The following is a 19978-nucleotide window of genomic DNA, read 5'->3' on the forward strand; positions in this document are numbered from 1 at the left end:
CCTAGTTTATTAGGTTTCTGATATGATACTGTTGTCTCTGATGTCATGGGACCTAAAACTGCATTGTTAAAATGTTCACCTTGGGACACCTCAGACTGCAGCGATAAAGACACTAATCATACAGCTAACATTGACATACAGGTTGTCTCTTTTGTTGTTGTTTCTAAATCAAATATTAAACAAGCATAAACAAATACATTAAGCTTGAAAATATGCAAACATTCATTTGGTCAAAGCATTTTTTAAATAAAGGAGATTAATGCATCATACTGTTGTCCTGTTTAATGTCAGTGCTTGACCAGAGTCAGGTTATGCTCTCTAGAGTAAGATGTAACCATGCAAGAAGTTTAATTCTTAAATGTTTTAAAGGTTATATAACAATGACATATATTATATTAACACAGAGAGTCTGAAACAATAACAATATAGATTTATATTGTTACAACATAGATTTATTTGGGGCTGCACAGTGGTGAAGCAGTAAGCACTGCTGCACAAAGGAACGGTCACCAGTTAACACCATGGCTCAGGAGTGGGCCCTTCTGTGTGGAGTCTGCATGAGTGGGTTCTCTTCAGGTACTCCAGCATCCTCCATCAGTACAAAAACATGCAAACCAAGTAAATTGGCAATTCTAAATTGTCTGTAGGTGTAAGTGTGCATGTGAAAGGTTGTCTGTCTCTGTCATATATATATATATATATATATATATATATATATATATATATATATATATATATATATATAGCGCACCTTAAAAAACATTTGCACTTAACAACAGAAGTGTGTCAACCAAGACAGAAATCAGTGTTTTATTAAAACAGGCTGATAATTTGGGGTTAGCTTCTTTTTCTTTTTCAGTTCAAAGGATTTTTTTTTTTTACATAATTGCACATTTTCAGTTGAAAGTTGATGGTTTATAAAAATCAACACAAAGATATCAATAAGATTCAAAATACTGGTCACTGTTAAGCTGTATTAACCAGTTAACACTAAACACTTTCAAGTAAGACAGCCTGAAATGATCGTATCATGACAAACAAAAATCAGTTTGACTCAAGTCCAAGTGCAGTTTTTAACAACCTGATAACACAGATGCTGTAAGCTGCAAGTCTTACTGCCTTATGGTTTGACGTATTTAATGATCTAAAACTATCCTTTAATCTCTGGAAAGTTTTTCATCTAATGTTACATAACACATAATATATCAATTGATACATCATCTGTCTGTTTGATTTATCTGGCTGATCTGACCTATATGACTTTACAGAGGCAAGTTTACATAACCTCCCCCGCTCTTATCGTCTCTGGCAGTAAAAAGCTTGTTCATATCATCACTGGTCATCTTCTTACTTACAGTTTGTTGTCATCCAACATCTACATAGTTTCACGGAGACAGTTATCCTCTGTGTCTGCGTGCTTTGGACCTCACAGGTATTCAACCTTTGCACTTGCCCGTGGCTTTAAAAAGGGACCTCTAAGTGGATGTGAGGCAGATCCAGCCCGCTGGTTGCATGAGAACAGGTAAGTCATCAACACACGGATGTTTTATTAGCTGATACAGACAATATCTGAAAAAGTGAAGCCTGTAATACTTATGTTTTAAAGATAATATTTCAAATGTGCACCTTTGATATCGGAAAAGCAGAAGGTAGCTGTTTAAACAACTATGATGCTGCATTTGGAAGTTATTATTCAGAATATTTTTCCCTTTGCTTCATGTTAAAGGCTTTTGAAGTTTATGTGTGCTTATGTGGCTGAAAAAGCCTGCAGTTAATTTTGAAATCCTCTGATCCAAAAACTTCTGCTGTTGCAGCAAGTCACTCTGAGGAAAAATCTGAGTTGACGCAACATGGCTAGACTCACAGTCTTGGCTGGTAGGTTTAAATCTCCTTTTTTAGTTTGCTAAATCTAACTGATGAAGAAAAGAAATGTCCACAAATATATTTTTTTGCCCTCTTCCAGGCCTGTCCCTGTTGATGTGCCTCCAACTGGGTATGCATGCTTAAATTTCTTTATATGTCACTGAAGATTGGTTACCAAACCACAATGAAAAGTTGAAAATTTCTCCCATCTTCTGCAGCATCTTCAGCCAAACTGGTGTGCTATTTTACCAACTGGTCCCAGTACAGACCGAACATTGGCAGATTTATGCCATCCAATGTAGACCCACAACTCTGCACACATCTCATCTACGCCTTCTCAATCATCAGCCCTTCCAATCAGCTGTCAACCTATGAGTGGAACGATGACGTCCTGTATAAATCCTTCAATGAGCTGAAACACAGGTGAGTTACTCCCACCTGTGTTACAGTCATATCTTCAGTTGTTCAACAGCAACTGATTGCACCGGCAGGCGTGATAAAGATGGATGTCTGAAGTACACTTACTGAGAACATTTTGCTCCCGTCACAAACTGTAGAGGAACACCATGTCTTCCATTATTTTCAAAACTTTTCATCAGAACATTGTGCTGTTAATATATTTTGTTTTCCATTTTCTTTTGTGTCTTTTACTCATACGTCCACCCAGTTAGTTGTTTTACTATTAACACACATTTGATGCAGCTTGATTGCATTCTGACCAAAGTTTTAATCCAGTTCTCTATGGTATGATTTGCATATAGTTAGCAAATTGAAGAGAACTGGTCGCTGTCTTAAATGTGCCAACCAGAAATAAAAAAAGAAATAATAAAATTTATTATCTCACTTTAACTTAAGCAAATAAACTCACTAACTTACCAAAATAAATACTTGTTTTGATAACATTACACTTTTTTAAAATACAAAAATTTAATGCCAATGTGTCTTCTTTATTAAATACACGTTATCATAAAAGTCAATTTTCGAATTACACATCAGATCAGAAGCATTACTCACTTTATATCATGTAACAATGAGAAGTTTCGATGGTGATGATGTAATTGTTGCTACAGTAAATTTTCACCATTTTTCACTTGGTTCAAAAAACACCTTGGGTCTGAATGGCTGATTTCTCTGTCAGCACACACTGTATGGGGGTGAATTTTTTTATAACCCAGCAGTTGAGAAGATATCAAAGGTCCCATATTATGCTCCTTTTCTGCAGTTTAATATGGATCATTGATGTCTTCATGAAATGGTAGTAGCATGTTTGGTCCAAAAAGCCAATAAATCAAGCACAGCAGCATTGTTTCCAGGCTCTCATAGCCCCTCTGTTCAGAGCGCTCTGATTTAGTGGGCGTGACCTTCATATATTAATGAGCCACTGCTGATATTGTCCCGCTCTACCGCGTCACTGAGAGCGGCGCCACGAGCTCCCAGTACACAATGTTTAGAAAACAGCAAAGCTTGTTTACCATAACATTACAGGCTAAAACAACAGGCTAACCGCAGCTAAAGTTAGCATTCTGAAGCTAACACAGAGACAGGGGGGACACTGAGGAAAAGCTCTTACATCTGCTCCACAGCACACAGCATTTAAAATACTCACATTTCCAGGGTCTGAGGTTGGTGGATGGTTGGTAATGCGCCTGGATTCAGGACCAGTTTATTCGCGAGCCCTCTGTTGTACTGTCCAAAGTTGGAAAAGCAGTGGGCCGTGAAGTGACTAGAACACACATGCACAGTTTTACTGAGTGTAGCTGACACATTTCCTTGATAAATGAACTCTAGCCACTTAGTCCTGTCTTCTTCCGAAATGTGAAGCTTGTGCAAGGAACTATGTGGCTGTTTACAGCCAAAAACAAAGCAGTGATGGCTCTTCAACTTGGGCATTCTCCGCCCCGCTGCTGGAGAGAGTTCTCTCTCGGGGGTATCTGCTCTGGTGGACCAATCAGGTCAGACTTGCTCCTGATCGGTCAAAAAATTGAATCGCTGACATCAGCAAATCCTCAAAATCCAAACAGCTCGTTTTAGGTCAGGATTTTACATTCACAAGCACTACTATGTACAGGTTTTGTCATTGATTATTAGAATTATTAATGTATGTATAATTATTTTGTGGGCTGGGAGGAAAGCCAAAGACCCACAAATTTCACTAAAAGACTTATCAAATTGTTTTTTGCATAATATGGGACCTTTAAGGTGACGTGTTTACCTAATCACACTCACAGCTGATAGTGAGGAGGTTCAGAGCCCACTTCAGCCCACGCTTTCAAGTTGCTTCAAAATGTTATATGAGTAACAAATGAGTGATGCCATGGACGTTGCATCCATATATTATACAGTCTATGGTATGGAAGCTGTATGCTTAAGTTGAGAAAAGACATTTTGTGTGCCAACTGTTGAGATGTGAAAAGAAACAGGGGACTACTCCTGAACCGTGGCCAGGTGGTCAGGTGGTCAGGTGGTCAGATGATTCTTATTTGCATTATCACCTGACCATTTTCAATTATTTAATCACAGCTGGCAGTTATGCTAAATATGTTTAAAAAGAATAAAAAATTTAGATAACAGCGACAAATTAATTCACCAGGATACTTGGGATCATAAGCAAAAGTATATGATGCACTTTTTTTTTCTTGACATACATATTGTGAAAGAAAAAAATGTTTTAAAGTTAAATGATCAAATTTACATTGGAGCATAGCATGAAGTTTAGAGTTACTTCTTTGATCACTGGTTAAAAACAGATGTGTCTGCTTATTTCACACACAGGAACCCTGCACTGAAGACTCTGTTGGCTGTTGGTGGCTGGAACTTTGGATCTCATCAGTGAGTTCATGAGACTTCAGAAATAACAAACCATGACACTGGGACATTTTCAGCACACACAAACAGGACAGTAATTTTATTTTTAATGTTGGCAGATTTACCATCATGGTTTCATCTCCTGAAAACCGCAAGACCTTCATCGATTCCTCGATCAGATTCCTGAGACTGCACGGCTTTGATGGGCTGGACCTGGACTGGGAGTATCCTGGTGCACGAGGAAGTCCTCCAGAGGACAAGAAGAGGTTCACAGTGCTCTGCAAGGTCAGAGCACAGGGTGCTCATGTCTCAAATTTCAGAAATTGTAAGGTCATGTGCCTGATTATAATGAACAAACAACGCTTTGTCCTGCTTTTAGGAACTAGTGGCTGCATTTAAAGAAGAGGCAGCTAAGACCAAAAGACCACAACTGATGCTCACAGCTGCAGTGGCTGCTGGGAAGGCAAATATTGACAATGGATACGAGATTTCTAAAGTCTCAAAGTGAGTATCTGTGACTGAACTTCAAAGTAAACACGTATGGCTTGCTTTATTTATTCCTCTTCTTCATTAGAATAGAATCATTAATTGATTCATCACCCTGAACTGTCTGCATGGTAAACCACACAAACCCCCCTGGCTCCACTGATGGTGTAACATGTAGAAATATGAATGTGACTAACAATGACTACTTCCTTTATTCAAATCATTGCGCTTGTGTCTGGCAGGTTCTTTGACTTTATTAACGTCATGAGCTATGACTTCCATGGAGCATGGGATCCATTCACTGGACACAACAGCCCCCTGTACCGCAGCTCTGTGGATCAGGGTGACAACATCTACTACAATGTGGTGAGTTAAAAACCCTTGTTAAAAATCCCACCCAAAAAAACAAAGATACCCAAGTGTTCCTGATTTAAGCAAATTATCCTTTTTCCAAACTCTCTCCAGGAGTTTGCCATGAAATACTGGGTGAAAAAAGGAGCTCCTCTGGACAAGCTCATGGTTGGTTTCCCCACATATGGACGCACGTTTCGCACAACCTCATCTAATGCTCTTGGAGCACCAGCCAGCGGGGCAGCCACTGCCGGGACTTACACAAGGGAAGCTGGTTTCTGGTCTTACTATGAGGTGAGAGAAAGCAACATTAGGTGAGACCACAGTTAAATACAAGGCGCTAATGTGCAGGTTACTAAAAAAAAAAAAATTTGAATTTTTATGTTGATTGTGTTCCAGGTAATTTGAGTACCTTTTTATGCTGTTTTGCCAGATTTGCAATTTCATCCAAGGAGGACATGTCAACTGGATCGATGAACAAATGGTTCCCTATGCCACTAAAGGAAATGAGTGGGTCGGGTTTGATAACACACAGAGCTATGACATCAAGGTAATTACTACCGCATTACCCCTGACTTAAGTGTTTTATGGACAGAATAGAATAGAATAGAATAGAATAGAATAGAATAGAATAGAATAGAATAGAATTACTTTATTGACCCCAAACTCGGAATTTGCTGTGTTACAGCAGCAATAATCAGAGCCAGTTGATTAATAAAATACATACATAATTGCTCAAAAAGAATAATAAGCCACAAAACATTTTATCACGCTCTACTTTCTAGATTTAAGTATATTAATTAGTTGAATTAAATCTGTAAAATGTTTAGTACCTCAGCTTGGGCAGAGGGTGGCACTCTATGACAGTGAGTGTTCATGATTGGCTGCTTCTTGTTGGTTCAAACAGGACAAGTTAGTCCATGCATCACTGTAAGTTTGTGGCAATGCAGCTTAATCCATCATTCAACATTTTTTTTTACCTTGGTTGGACACAAAATCAAATATTAATTTTAAATAATGTGTTTTCAGAGAAAGGTATGAAATAAAACAATCTAATATATCAAAGACCAAAAAACATGGTGCAAGTATAAGAAAGAAAGAAAATAAGGGAAAATCACGAAAAAAAAAAAATAAAGACAGATGAAAAACAACAAAGAAAAAGAGATCGATGGACAAAAAGAAAGAAAGAAAGAAAGAAAGAAAGAAAGAAAGAAAGAAAGAAAGAAAGAAAGAAAGAAAGAAAGAAAGAAAGAAAGAAAGAAAAAGAATTGGGAGTGGAGGGGGGGGGTGATAAACAGAAGAAAACACAAGGACCCATTAGTAAAAGTAAAAAAAAAAAACAAAACAAGAAAACAGAAAGATATTGGTCCTTGGTATTGTGGTTTTTGTTCTAGGAATAAGGCTACGCTAAGTTACAGGTTGGATCCTGTCTACCAGCCTCAGTTGTGTTTTGAAACTTTTTTTCCGTAAACACAACCACAGGTCAGGCATACTTTCAGCTGAATATCTACTTCACAGTTTGTCTCAAAATTGGTATTACACTTAAAAACCAGCTTTCTTTATCTGCTGTTTACATCTGAGAAGCCACTTTCGCTGCACATAAGAGAACAAACAATGCAGTCCTGGATTTAATTTCATCAGTAGACATGGATGAATTCCAGCAGTATGACTGCAGCTCTGTCTATATGTGATTTTCCACAGGTACGTTATTTGAAAGATAACAAATATGGAGGAGCTTTCGTCTGGGCTCTAGATCTGGATGATTTTGCTGGAGCCTTCTGTGGACAAGGAAAATATCCTCTCATTAACCACCTGCGCCACCTTCTGAACTCAGGTAAACCTACGCCCAAACACTGGAGGGCATTTTTTTTATTTTCAACACTGAAGAGCTTCTTAAATTTATTTTTTCTATCATCTTGTTAGATCTTCCTCCTCCCCTTCCTGAGACAACACATTCCCCTGTGGTCACAACAACCCATCCCAGCCACGGCAACACCACGCCAGCATCCACCGCAGCTCCTACATCCACCACTACTAAGACCACCACGTCAGGAGGCGGAGGTGGAAGTGAGTTCTGTGGTGGGAAAGTTGATGGCCTGTACAAAAATGACAAAGATACATCTACCTTTTATCAGTGTGCTGGCGGACACACATACGTCCAGAGATGTCCTGGGAACCTTGTGTTTAAAGAAAGCTGCAAATGTTGTGACTGGTCTTAAAGTAATACCCTAGAGCCTTTCACATGTTCTTTTTTTAAATGTTGTTTTGGGGTCACCATAGGGGCCTGAATTTCATCATTGTTTAATGATTCTGACATGAAAGCACTTAACTTTCTCCAAATGAACTGTACAAAACTATTTTTTGCCATATTGTTCTGCTTCAATAAACTCTTTGTTAAGAATGCATGGTTCCTTTTTTCCATCTTTCAGATTTATGAAAGAAATATCATTTTTATCAGAACACCAATTCTTATCACTGTACTGGAGAGGGCTCAGTTTGCCTGAAATGAGTCTGAAACACACAAACCTGATAGACCCCCATCTTCCATCTCAATTTTACAAAACCTCTGTAAAATTAGGACAGTTTTAAAGGTATAAAACACAACTATCCACAAAATTAAACAGATCAAAATCTCACTTTTTCAGGTTCTTGCAAGCTAGACACTTTATCCACTATCAGGTGCAAAGCTTCTCTAGCATCTGATACAAACGTTGTTGGTGATGTGCTTGAACTGCATCCAACATGCAAAGGGCTTCTCTCTAAAATATACAATAAGCTGACGGTTATAAGACAGGATCTCTTTAACAAAATTAAGGCTGCCTGGGAAAGGGACCTGAACTTCACATTATCAGAAAACCAGTGGCAAACTACCCACTGGCTTGTTAACTCAACATCTTTCTGTGCATGTCACTGCCTTCTGCAGTTTAAAGTTGTTCTCAAAGCCCACATATGTAAATCCCAAACTATCTCACTTTTATCCTGAGGTGGATCCCTTTTGTGATAAATGTTGATTGGATGAAGGCACTCTTCACATCACATATTCTGGGCATGCCCCAGTGTTGAAAAAAATTGGAGAAGTCTTTCAAACTTTATCACAAACCCTGAACACAACCTTGGAACCTAATCCTTGATGGCTATTTGCAACTACAGAAGAGGAGGCAAACCTCACTCCCGAACTTTGTCGTTTGCCTCTCTTCTGGCCAGGCGTGCAGGGCTTCTGACGTGGAGGGATGCTGCCCCGACTTTGTGTCCTGTTTAGATCTTGAGAAGATTCGCTACTCGATCGCTGGCTGTAACAAAAACTTTGTAAAGATATGGGGACCTTTCCTAAACCACATTCAGAAACTCCCATCATTTTAAATCAGCAATCTCCTCCTCTAATCTTTTTTATAGAATAGAATAGAATAGAATAGAATAGAATAGAATAGAATAGAAAATACTTTATTTATCCCCAAGGGGAAATTCAGGAGTCACCGCAGCATTTAAGAAAACAAAAGTAAGAAAGAGTATAGAAAGTGCAAAAAAGGTTCATAAGAAATTAGATGACGACATCCCGTCCACCACTCGTCCACCACTCTCCAGCCCAGCCAGTCTCCACCTCCACATGGTCCAGGACTGAGCCTCCCCAGCAGTCTGTTCAGTCTCTGTCTCCTGGATCCTGTCTGCTCACAGCAGGCGAAGCTCCTCCAATGTGGCACCGGCGTCCGATGTCAGCTCCGTCAGCCACGTCCATGAACAGTACGATGCCACTGGGTTGGCACGGCTGGCTCGTCCATCCCCCGGAGCCAGATCCTACGTTCCTAGCAACGATTGATGGAAGGACAGGTCCACGTCGTCACCTCCCAGCTCACATCCGAGAGCCAGCACGTCGTCCTCACCTCCTCCTCCTCCTCACCTCGAGGGAAATCATCAAGCCCTACACTAGTTAGCATTGACATGCTACAGGCTGCTAACAGCTAATTTCACATGTAAACAATGCAGCCACGGTTACATGTAGGATCTCCAGACAAACACAGGAGAAAAGTAGTAAAAATATCGATGAAGTCACAAAAAGTTTGGTGTCCATGACCAACAATGAACCATACACAGTGATGATCCACTCCAAATACAAAGATTACGAAAAAGAGACGAAAAAAATTACAAGAAACTGACAAAGACGAGAGAGCTGCTGCAACAGGCAGTTACTTGGGCAGCGCCTAGCAACAGAGATCAATTATCTCTCCATATATACATCTTTGATGTATTATCAGCACAATTTGGATCCTTATTTCCCCTCTGTACTTATTTTTGATTTTTTTCTGTTACTTCTTTAATGTTCTAGAGACATGGTGGATCATTTCATCGTACCCCCATTTCACTATCTTTTTTTCCTTTTTGTTGCTGTAGTTGTTCATTTCTCTACAATTCTTTTTTTAAGGGTTTGTGAAGCCCTAATTCCAGATTTTATTCTCCCTTTAACTCCAGAATTTGGGTTTCAAGCACAGTGCTATGAATCTCCAGCACTAAACAGGGGTTCATGGAAAATAGGGAGAGAGTTGTTATTTGTTTTCTGTATCTTCCTCCCATTCCAAGAATTCACAATATTTTATTGTATATATATGTCTCCTTGATGCACAAACAGAACAGCCTTCGATCTGCATCAATTTTTCTCTTCCTGGACATTTTGGGATCATTGTTTTATTTCTCAATCTCACTAGTTGAAAAAAGGCACTGATGTGAAAACACTGCAATCTAGTAATCAGTAGAAATTAAACATAGTTTATGATCAATGCACCCTTTTGACTTATCTATTATAAGACAATCATTCAGACCTTTTTAAAGCTCTTGCAGGCCACATAAAATGGAGTAGCGGACCACATTTGGCCCGCAGGCCTTGAGTTTGACATATGTGTAATAAAGACTTTGACATGCCAAAAATCAATCTGGTCATGCTTGACTCGATCAGGAAGCTAAGAAGTAGAATCCCCAAATAACATACTGCATACAGGTGCTGAAAACCTCATTATTAGTTGTGGATTACCAGCAGACATATATCTAGATGAGGGGCTTTTGCAAGACCACTTAAGCCCCATTTCCACCAAGCTGTCAGGTTTAGATCAGTATGGTTTGGTGCAAGCTGGATACAGACAGCCGCATCATAATAGCGTGACACCATAGAAGTGTGACACAGTGTACCCCACTGATAAATCCAACGAAGAAGACAAACGCGACACAGTAAACAAAGAGCAACGATGGCAGCATTTCGTCCTCTTTGTGATTGACATGTGGCTCTTTGATACAAACTGCAAACAAGTTTTGTTTCAGAGAAGACTATGTGCTGCCAGTAGAAATGCAGCCCCTGTCGCACGGTAAATGACGATTCTTTTGACCAATAAATGATCTGCAGTGTTGTAGCTCCATCTTCAGAGATCGGATCAGTTTAGTCTGGCACCCCAACGGAAGGTTACCAACGAGTGGGATGGCTCATCTCGGTTATTTGGGGATCTGTCACGGGATAAGTCAGTGGAAACACCACAAAATGCTCACTGTACCAAGACAAACCAAACCGGACTGCCTGGTGGAAATGCAGCATTAGAAACTCCTCACAGCCCCTTTAAGTGAGATGTCTAGCCAAAAGGGCTAAGTAGGCAACACAACACAACTGTACTAGTATTAAGTACCTTCACCCGAAAGCACACCAAAAAGACCAAGAAAAGGATATAGCTGAATAATTTGACCTGCATTCTTTGAGAGGACATTAGCTGACCAGTAGGGTGTAAGGCTTGGGCATGACCAGAATGTATAATACAAACTGGCAGGGGCTTGTTTGCATGTGTCACATAATGGGTGAATATCAGGAAAAATCCTTGAAAGTTTGACCTCGGACATAAAGGCAGTGTACAATCTTAAACTGTATGAGGCCATGTCTTGCACAAATAGATGCTAAATGAATGTTACTAAGTGTCTTGGTCCATTGATCATCTCAAGAGAAGCTTTTGGTGACAGGGAAGGAAACTGGGTGAACAGTGTTTGGATGAAGTCTCTCGTTTGTAAATACTACAAAAAATGGCTGGCTGGGAGAGAAAACTGAGTTTTGATTTGATCAAAGGATGTGAAAACATCTTCCATATACAGTTGCCTAAAGTTAGAGATTCCTTTTCTGGACCACAAGTTGAATGCACTGTCTGATAGAGAAGACTTAAACAGGTGATTGTCTGCAACTGGGGCATAAGTAGAAATGGAAATCAGACCAAAATGTTTTCTCAATTGAGACCATAACTTTAGAGAATGTAGAACCACTGGATTTTGACTGGCCACGGAGGTGGGAGAGGAAATCTTCTCACGTATGACAAAGTAGTGGGATAAAGTTGGCCACTGACAACTGAGAGCTAGATTTTGTGATGCATACACCAAAATAATTCAGTTTATTTTCCATGATTAAAGAATGATGGTTAAAGAATGCAAAGATGTCTGGCTAGCAGCATCATTTATGGGTAACACTTTTCACTTTTATCAAGGTTGAGTCTATAACCTGAAAATCTTCCAAATTCTTGGAGAATATTGAGAATGAATTGGATGGACGCGAGTGAATTTGATACAAATAGAATGACATAAAAAAAGTTAAATTTTTTACTGGAGTATTGAGAGTTAAAATTTTCACTGTAAGATATATTCCCCAAACCTTCTGGTTTGGTGCTTCATTGTAGTGGACAGCTATCTAAAATTAATTTTTCCTAAATGCAGTGGTCTCTATCATCAGTCTCTGGAGTGCTCTCTGCTGCTCTTCTCCTCAGAGGTTCATACAGTGGTCAGTCTTTGTAACTGCAAGCAAATTTTCTCTGACACCAAGATGACTGCTGAACTTGTCGGCCAATGCTGGCATATCCTGTCAGTTCTTCTGTTCCAAAAGCACTAGTGGTTAAAAAAAAAAAAAAAAAAAGGAAATAATAATTAATAGCTACATAAAAGGTAAGATAATACATAGTGACACTCAAGTAATTTAAGAATTCTATTGTTTTGGAAAATGTTTCAAATAAGCAGTAAATTGTAGTTAACCATCTATCACCAAGTATATTTCCAATACAAAAAAAAAAAAAGAATAAAAGAATAAGAAAAATCAAACCCTCAAAGTTTTGGGGGGGAAAAATTGAAAAACACTTTTTCCAAGAAGAATAAAAAAAAAAAGAAAAAGGGAAAAATGTTGACCCAGAATGTCATTATTCATGCATCAGAGGGTTATACAAGCTGCAGATATTTGACAGACTGTTTGGCAACATCTCTGTGCCTAAACTATTGGTCAAACAACCTGCCTCTGTCAATCATTAGCTTGTTTTGTCTACATAATTGTCTTCAGTAAGTAGTTGCCTTCAGTGCTCTTTGTTTCCAAGCACAATCACCATGAACAAGGTCATTGTACTCGCAGGTAAGGCACAATATCTTAAAAACAATATACAGCTTTATTTTAATCTGTTTTTACCAAACATTGATCGACTAAACCTGTAACTTTGAAGGTCTCTGTGTTTCCCTTGGGAGCTTGGGTGAGTTCACAAGTTATGCAAATAACAAGTACTGAACAGTCTGGACTTGTGTATCTGTGTGTGCAGTGATTGCTTAATGCTCAAAAATTGTTTAACTTTTCTTTATGTTAAGTGTCATCCACCAGACTGTTGTGTTATTTCACCAACTGGTCTCAGTACCGTCCTGGTAATGGGAAGTTTGTGCCAACAAATGTTGATCCAAACCTGTGTACCCACCTGGTCTATGCATTTGCTGTTATTAATGATGGGCATGAGTTGATTACTTATGAATGGAACGATGACGAGCTCTATACGTCCTTTAATGCGCTGAAACAGAGGTCAGTTCTGCATTTGCTCAGATTATGTTTTATAAAAAGGTTTTGGCAGAATATGCATGTAGAAAATATTTTCCCATTTTCTCACAGGAATCCAAATCTTAAAACACTGTTGGCAGTAGGAGGCTGGAACTTTGGAACGCAAAAGTAAGATTTGAGCATGAACTAATTAATGTTGATCAATAAAATGCATACATTTATCACTTCAGAGCTTTTTCTTCCCTAAAATGATTTCTAGATTTACTAGCATGGTGTCAACACAAGCCAACAGAGACATATTCATCAAGTCCACCATCAAAGTACTGAGAAAATACAATTTTGATGGACTTGATCTGGACTGGGAATATCCTGGTGCCAGAGGAAGTCCTCTGGAGGATAAGCAGAGATTCACACTGCTGTGCAAGGTAAGATCCAAAGTTGTTATATTTTTTTTTTCTTTTTTTTTTTCTTTTTTTTTCTTTTTATTCTGACTTTTTTTTTTCAACTTTACTTTAGTTTTGATTATTTTAAAAAGCAGGTTTTCTCATTAATGTCAGTTTTTATTAGTTTTAAAAAATCAATAATAATATTCAGTCAATTAGTGTCAGTGTCATTTTGTCTAGCCACTGGGTGGATAGTGAGCTATAGAAATTTCAATAAACTTGGAAGGTTCCAGAATTATTAACTGATATTTTGACTTTTGTGCATTATGCAAATTTACCATTATCCTGTGCTGTGTAGGAGCTTCTCGCTGGCTACGAGGCTGAAGGGAGGGCCACAGGGCGACCCAGATTACTGCTCACTGCTGCTGTGTCTGCTGGGAAAGGCACCATTGATGCTGGTTATGAAATCAGCGAGTTGGCAAAGTATGCCTTTGTGTTACACCCCCCATTGTTTCCGTAAATAGAACCAGCCATTATTTTTCCATGCATTTCTTGTTCAGGTACCTGGACTTTGTTAGTGTGATGACGTATGACTTTCATGGCACCTGGGAGACAATGACAGGACACCACAGCCCCTTGTACAAGGGAGCACAAGACATTGGAGACCATGCTTACTTAAATACTGTGAGTAATGGGCTCATTTATCAGCTGCATCACAAACTTACAGTTTAGACTTCCTTCTGTTGGAAAAAGTATCCCTCTTTTATCTCAAGTTTAAATGGATTCTTGAATTTCTGTCTGATAAGTATCACATGACAAATTTTGAAATGTTGAAACGCTGCAAGAGGAGTTCAGGGTTTGCTAACATAAATGCGTGCCTAAATAAATAAGAATAGAGTGGATTGCAAAACAAAATCAGCACTGAATTTAAAATGTGAGGTGTCCCTTTATATGAGGTTCCACTTAAGCTTTTATACATTATCCCAATGAGCCACAACTGGCAAAAAGGAGCAAACCGCTTTCCTTTTCATACACATTTTTGTTTTCTGTAAATCCAGCCCTTGGTTGTAAAATACAAATGGTGTAAACTTTTCTTCTTTAAAACTTTCAGGATTTTGCTATGAGGTACTGGAGGGACCAAGGCACTCCTGTGGAAAAGCTGAATATGGGCTTTGCTACATATGGCAGAACTTTTCTTCTGTCCTCTCAGTCAAGTCAGGTCGGAGCACCGACCAGTGGTCCAGCTTCTGCTGGTGATTTTACAAGAGAGGCTGGTTTCTGGTCATATTACGAGGTGAAATAATCAACTTTTAAAGGAGTTTTGTGTTTAATTACAAAGATAAATGCTCCATTAATGAATCTAACCTTGCTTTCAGATTTGCGGTTTCCTCCAAGGGGCCACTGTCCACTTGATTGAGGATCAGAAAGTTCCATATGCCGTCAAACAAAACATGTGGGTTGGATTTGACAACAAAGAAAGCTTTGAGACCAAGGTGGGTGTGTTATTTTAAAAAAAAAACATGTTGCTCATTTATCAAGCCCGAATAAGACATATTGTGGGGCATTACGTTCAATACTTATTGTTGAAGTGTTTCCATCATCATTTATCCAGGTGCGTTACCTAAAAGCCAACAGTTTTGGAGGAGCTTTTGTGTGGGCTCTGGATCTAGATGACTTTAACGGACAGTTCTGTGGACAAGGAAACTACGCACTCATCAACCATCTTCGCTCACTTTTAGCCTCTGGTAGATGGAAGCTTTACACTTCATATGCAATTATCTCATTCAAAGATTTGCTGATGTTTCATCTCTTTACTTTTTGAAATAATTTCTACCTTTTTGCAGATCTCCCTCCCCTTCCCCCCACAGTACCCACCCCAAATCCAGTGACTCCTCCCACCAACAAAGAAGAGCCTAGCACCACACCTCGCCCCAGACCTACATCTTCCTCCACAGAACCAGGCAACTTTTGTGCCACAAAGGCCAATGGGGTTTACGCCAAACCTGATGCCCCACATTCCTTTTACAGCTGTGCCAACGGCATGACCTGGATCCAGAACTGCCCTGCTACTTTGGTCTTTGACAACAACTGCAAATGCTGCAATTGGCCTTGATGCCCTCGTGATTCTGACAGCTTGAAAATCTTTGTCACTGTGTTCAGAGAGTGGGGTGAATAAAAATTTTCAGTCTGTGATTATTATAAACCTATCTGACTTCTTGTCCTTCATTAATCTAGTACACTGTCTACCACAGTTCAAACAGAAACAGACATTTTGAGGCCATGTTAAAAGATGGGTTTAACATGTTTTAGTGCCAAAGAAAGTAAACGTCAGCTCGTTATATAATACCCCATAATTATGTAACCTGAATGAAATGTCAATGTTGTTACTCAGCACATGACTGACACACAAGGTAACGAGGGAAGGGTTTTCCCTGTTCAGGGTGGAGCAACATCTGAAAACAAAGTGAGGTTTGAATGTGCTGGGGATGAACCTGAGCACAACTCAGCAACTCAACAACTTTCTTCAAAAAATAACACCAAAGTTAATTCTCATATCAAGTATTCGCTCAAGAAAGATTGGCTTTGTTTTAATGATTGCTGATGTTTGCTGGTAAAATTCTGATGGACGTAACATTAGAAATAAACAGAAGAGAAGAAGAGAAAGAGTGAGGGATGACATGCAGGAATCCTACAGATTGAACTATAGCCTTTCCATCCATTCATCTTATTTTCTACCGCTTTCTCTGTTCAGGGTCACAGGTAGTTGGAGCCCATCCCAGATGTCTTTGGGCAAGGGACGGGGTACACCCTGGACTGGTCGCCAGTCAATCGCAGAGACAGACGGTCCCTCACACTTGCGGGCAATTTCATATTACTAATTGGAATTGAACTTAAGTCGTCTCATTGATGATAGGCCTCAGTGCACCTTAACGAACAGTCCAAACTGACACCTGAATTTTTTTGTTGGTTCACAGAGATAAGAAATAACAATAATGGCATCAAATGAAATATTTTAACCTAAATCTAACCAAAAGAGCCAATTATATCTCCTAGAGTAGGATTTGATCTCCTTAGTAACCAATCATGGAGCAGCCATTTAATAAAGTTTCGATCCTAATCAAAAGCCAATAAGAATGTCTCCTACTTTCTGTCACAGCCAGGCTGAGTCACATGTCTCAAATGCGACAACAAGCTGACGTTAATTCAGCCTTCTTTGAATGTATGAATTTACAGCAGGTATAATTAGGTGTGCTTGTGTTATTAACTTTAATCACTAGGTAGGGTTGTGGCAGTGGTCATTAGCAGAGTTTTGTTTTAAAAAGGAATGCTGTAAAATGCTGTAAATTATACCCCACCAAAGGTGCGTCCTATACCACACCTCCATTGAGTGTTCGAAACAGGTAGACGTGATGACAACATGTTTTTGAACACGTGTCACTGCAGCTCAGCTGCACCTTTAATGCACCTGTTTGTTCACACCTGTTAAACATACGCTTGAACATTCAGTACCCTCCAGGCCTGCCAATGAAAAGAAAAGGGATGGTTAAATTTTCCTCCTTACATTAAAATTCAGGTACAAGCAAGAGTTTAAACGAAAGCATGCATTGAGTCAAGTCACATGAAAAGAGCTGGGGTTAAGTCTGCTCAGAGAAGTCATTCAGGGTGTCTTTGTAATGTTTTACCTTGTCTTCTTGGTTTGAAAAATGGAAGATTTAATTACCTTCAAAACAGAAGGTCTTGTTCTTTTTATTTAGTTTAACTATTTTAAATTCAAAGAAAATGCCAAACATAAGCTGTGTCACCTATATTTTCCCAGTAGTTCGAGCCACGGCCGCTGACAGAGGGGGACAAACGGGTCTGTTGTCCCGGGCTCACAATGGGGGGGCAGGACTGGGCCCTCATCAACTTATGGAATAACTATTAAAAAATGTTAAAATACTATTGGTGGGGGGGGGGTATATATACAATACTTGACATAATGTTTGTGTTTATCTTCTTTTTAAATGCCCTTAAAATAATGGTAAAGAATCCCCCCCTCAGTACAAAAATGGTTTGGCCCATGATCAAACTCTGATGTCAGGCGAATTGAATTTCCTATGGTCAAAATGTCTGGTAAACACAAATCTGGTGCCCAGAAAAGAAAAGAAAAAGAGAGGAAGAAAACAGAGCCCTTAAGGGTTTACTGAATGAATGTTTTAAAAATAGATGATGACAGTGAAGCTGGGAAAAGTATATTAAACGTACAGCAAGGTAAGAAACAGCGCAGATAAGTTTGTCAGCCTTGTAATGTAAGCTAACTGGTCAGCTCTATCGACGTCCACTGAGTATCAAAGCTTGACACAGCACATTATCTTTGATAGAAACAGTTGAGTTTGGTAGAGAGGATAAGACAGCGAAGAGAGACCTTGCTGCAAGCAGGTGACAGAGAGAGAGATGATGGAGGGACCCGCAGCTACGGAGCGGAGGAGCAGAGTCGGGCAACCCATGTGAGAGAGGAGGTAAAGGGAGAGAGACGGAGTCACAGCGGAGTGGGAGGGGCCCCGCAGCTCCGAAGCGGAGGAGCAGAGTCAGGGCCTTTTTCAAACCGCCCCCTACACACTCCCCCTCCATGACAGAGTGCACTTGGTCACGGAGTCACACTCGCAGCTGAATGAAGTTCACTTCATCAGGGTGTAGGGTATAAATACAGCTTTGGGACAGAAACTTCACTCGATCTCAGGCGGAAACAGCTAAACAAAGAAAAATAAAAGAAAATATAACAAAGAAAATACAAAAGAAACTTACTCCCACGCTTCTTTGGCTGCATTTAATTTTTTTATTGAAGAGTTTTTCATGTTTCATTCTCGCTTGAATAAATTATTTTGTTTTTGTAAATATTAAACACTCAAATAAACACGAACTGTCTAAACAAATGCAGGGCAGACCTTAATCAATAACATGCACATCTAAAGTTGTGAACATCTGCATGACAGTCATTAAATATTTGTGTTAGTTTTACAGTGTTTGTGCAGGCACATATGCGTGGTAATTACATTGGTCTGTGGCTTCCTCCATGGCTGACACCGGACACAATTTAGCGCTGCACGTGTTCAGCGAGTCGGCATCTGTGCAGACCCGCTCATGAAGGGTTTTATAGCCCACTATCCCTCCCCGCGGATCGGTTTGGGATGGCCCTTAATGTGGCGGACACTCCGCGAGAACGCGCAAACGGAGGGGTAGTGGGTAGGAAGAGTGTGTAGGGGGCGGTTTGAAAAAGGCCCTCAGGCTACCCGCGAGAGAGAGGAGGGAGAGGGAGGGGACCCTGATTTTAGCAACTCTGCATTATGGCCATCAAAAATGACTTAGTGACAGAGTGAGTGTGGTACGTGTGAAGGCAAGACAAACCCCTTTCTCAGAGAGAGCAAGGGAAATACCAGTAGATATAGACAGAAGTCCATTCCCTTGCTATTTGACCTATGCCACATCTCACAATGGACGGGACAAAATGATAGGGACTGGGTAATATAAAGCAGCTAGGAGTGGAGAGCTTGAGAGAAAAAGAGCAGAGGAACAGGAGAGGAAGAGATGTGAGGAGAGGAGGGTTCAGGGGGTCCCACCTCAGATTATCTTGTCCCAGGCCCACCCAGGACTGTCAGCTGGCCTGGTTAGAGCTGTTGACTTCCTTTTTCTTGCTTTGATTGTGAGCGATTAAGCAGCAACGGAGCTGTTGCTCTGTCACGTTCCTTGTGAAGGTCATGATGTAGAAGTAATAAACACATGAAGACCAATAAGGGTTAATCATATTTGAATAATTATGTGATAAGCACAGTTATTCTTTCTACAAATAATTGGATATGATAATCTGCTTAATCTTCCAGAATGATGGGTTTGACTTTAGGATTTTGAAACATCCTCCACACAGAAACACACACGCACAAACACACACACACACACACACAGACACACACACAGAAAGCATAACCTAGGTGAATTATAAAAAATGGTAAGTCGTTAGAACAGTGCCAGGTGATGGTTTCTCTTTTTCATACCTGGGGTGCTGTCATGTCATGTGCCTTCTGAAGTTTACAATTTTGTAACATATCAGGCTGTATGAATAGATAACCAATTTTCAACATCTGACTTTTTTGCAGTTATCAGTTGATACTGCAAAGTAAGAGAGAGAGAGAAAAAAGAGGCCAAACCAGAAATGTAAATAAAGGAATGAAAAAAATAGGCGTACACCACAAAGTCAACAGAGATTATCTGATAATGATTCAGTTAATCTCTTCTGTCAAGTTTT

General features: G+C 39.7%; 3 protein-coding genes across 3 annotated transcripts in view; 2 read left to right on the forward strand and 1 right to left on the reverse strand.

Moving 5' to 3' along the window:
• Positions 1-947: 947 nt before the first annotated feature.
• Positions 948-7867, forward strand: LOC141799119 (acidic mammalian chitinase-like). The gene is made up of 12 exons (XM_074681228.1): positions 948-1522; positions 1815-1875; positions 1964-1993; positions 2082-2286; positions 4636-4692; positions 4788-4953; positions 5048-5172; positions 5397-5520; positions 5620-5799; positions 5939-6055; positions 7207-7339; positions 7429-7867. The coding sequence occupies exons 2-12, from the start codon at positions 1851-1853 to the stop codon at positions 7722-7724; spliced, it is 1458 nt and encodes a 485-aa protein (XP_074537329.1). The 5' UTR covers positions 948-1522; positions 1815-1850; the 3' UTR covers positions 7725-7867.
• A 1190-nt stretch (positions 7868-9057) lies between these two features.
• Positions 9058-19978, reverse strand: part of pm20d1.2 (peptidase M20 domain containing 1, tandem duplicate 2) — a 59563-nt gene continuing 48642 nt past the window's right edge. Inside the window, exon 13 of the mRNA XM_074682489.1 lies at positions 9058-9421. Within this exon, the coding sequence (XP_074538590.1) occupies positions 9415-9421 (7 nt within the window). The 3' untranslated portion in view covers positions 9058-9414. The remainder of the gene's footprint in view (positions 9422-19978) is intronic.
• On the forward strand, positions 12883-15811 carry LOC141799931 (chitotriosidase-1-like). Its single transcript, XM_074682356.1, has 10 exons — positions 12883-12907; positions 13135-13339; positions 13427-13483; positions 13575-13740; positions 14057-14181; positions 14259-14382; positions 14810-14992; positions 15075-15191; positions 15311-15443; positions 15543-15811. Exons 1-10 carry the CDS (start codon positions 12883-12885, stop codon positions 15809-15811), a joined length of 1404 nt encoding a protein of 467 aa, XP_074538457.1.

This window comes from Halichoeres trimaculatus, unplaced genomic scaffold (genome assembly GCF_033239565.1).
Source record: "Halichoeres trimaculatus isolate MK-OKI-2021-1 unplaced genomic scaffold, fHalTri1.1 fHalTri1_scaffold_11, whole genome shotgun sequence".
Taxonomy (NCBI): Eukaryota; Metazoa; Chordata; class Actinopteri; order Labriformes; family Labridae; genus Halichoeres; species Halichoeres trimaculatus.

Bases quoted from the DNA above. Each gene is read 5' to 3' on its own strand.
- LOC141799119 (XM_074681228.1), top strand. From the start codon at position 1,851: ATGGCTAGACTCACAGTCTTGGCTG. The intron at 4,693-4,787 runs GTGAGTTCATGA...TAATGTTGGCAG, and splicing joins TGGAACTTTGGATCTCATCA to ATTTACCATCATGGTTTCAT. The intron at 4,954-5,047 runs GTCAGAGCACAG...TCCTGCTTTTAG, and splicing joins GGTTCACAGTGCTCTGCAAG to GAACTAGTGGCTGCATTTAA.
- LOC141799931 (XM_074682356.1), top strand. From the start codon at position 12,883: ATGAACAAGGTCATTGTACTCGCAG. The intron at 13,340-13,426 runs GTCAGTTCTGCA...ATTTTCTCACAG, and splicing joins TTTAATGCGCTGAAACAGAG to GAATCCAAATCTTAAAACAC. The intron at 15,192-15,310 runs GTGGGTGTGTTA...TCATTTATCCAG, and splicing joins AAGAAAGCTTTGAGACCAAG to GTGCGTTACCTAAAAGCCAA.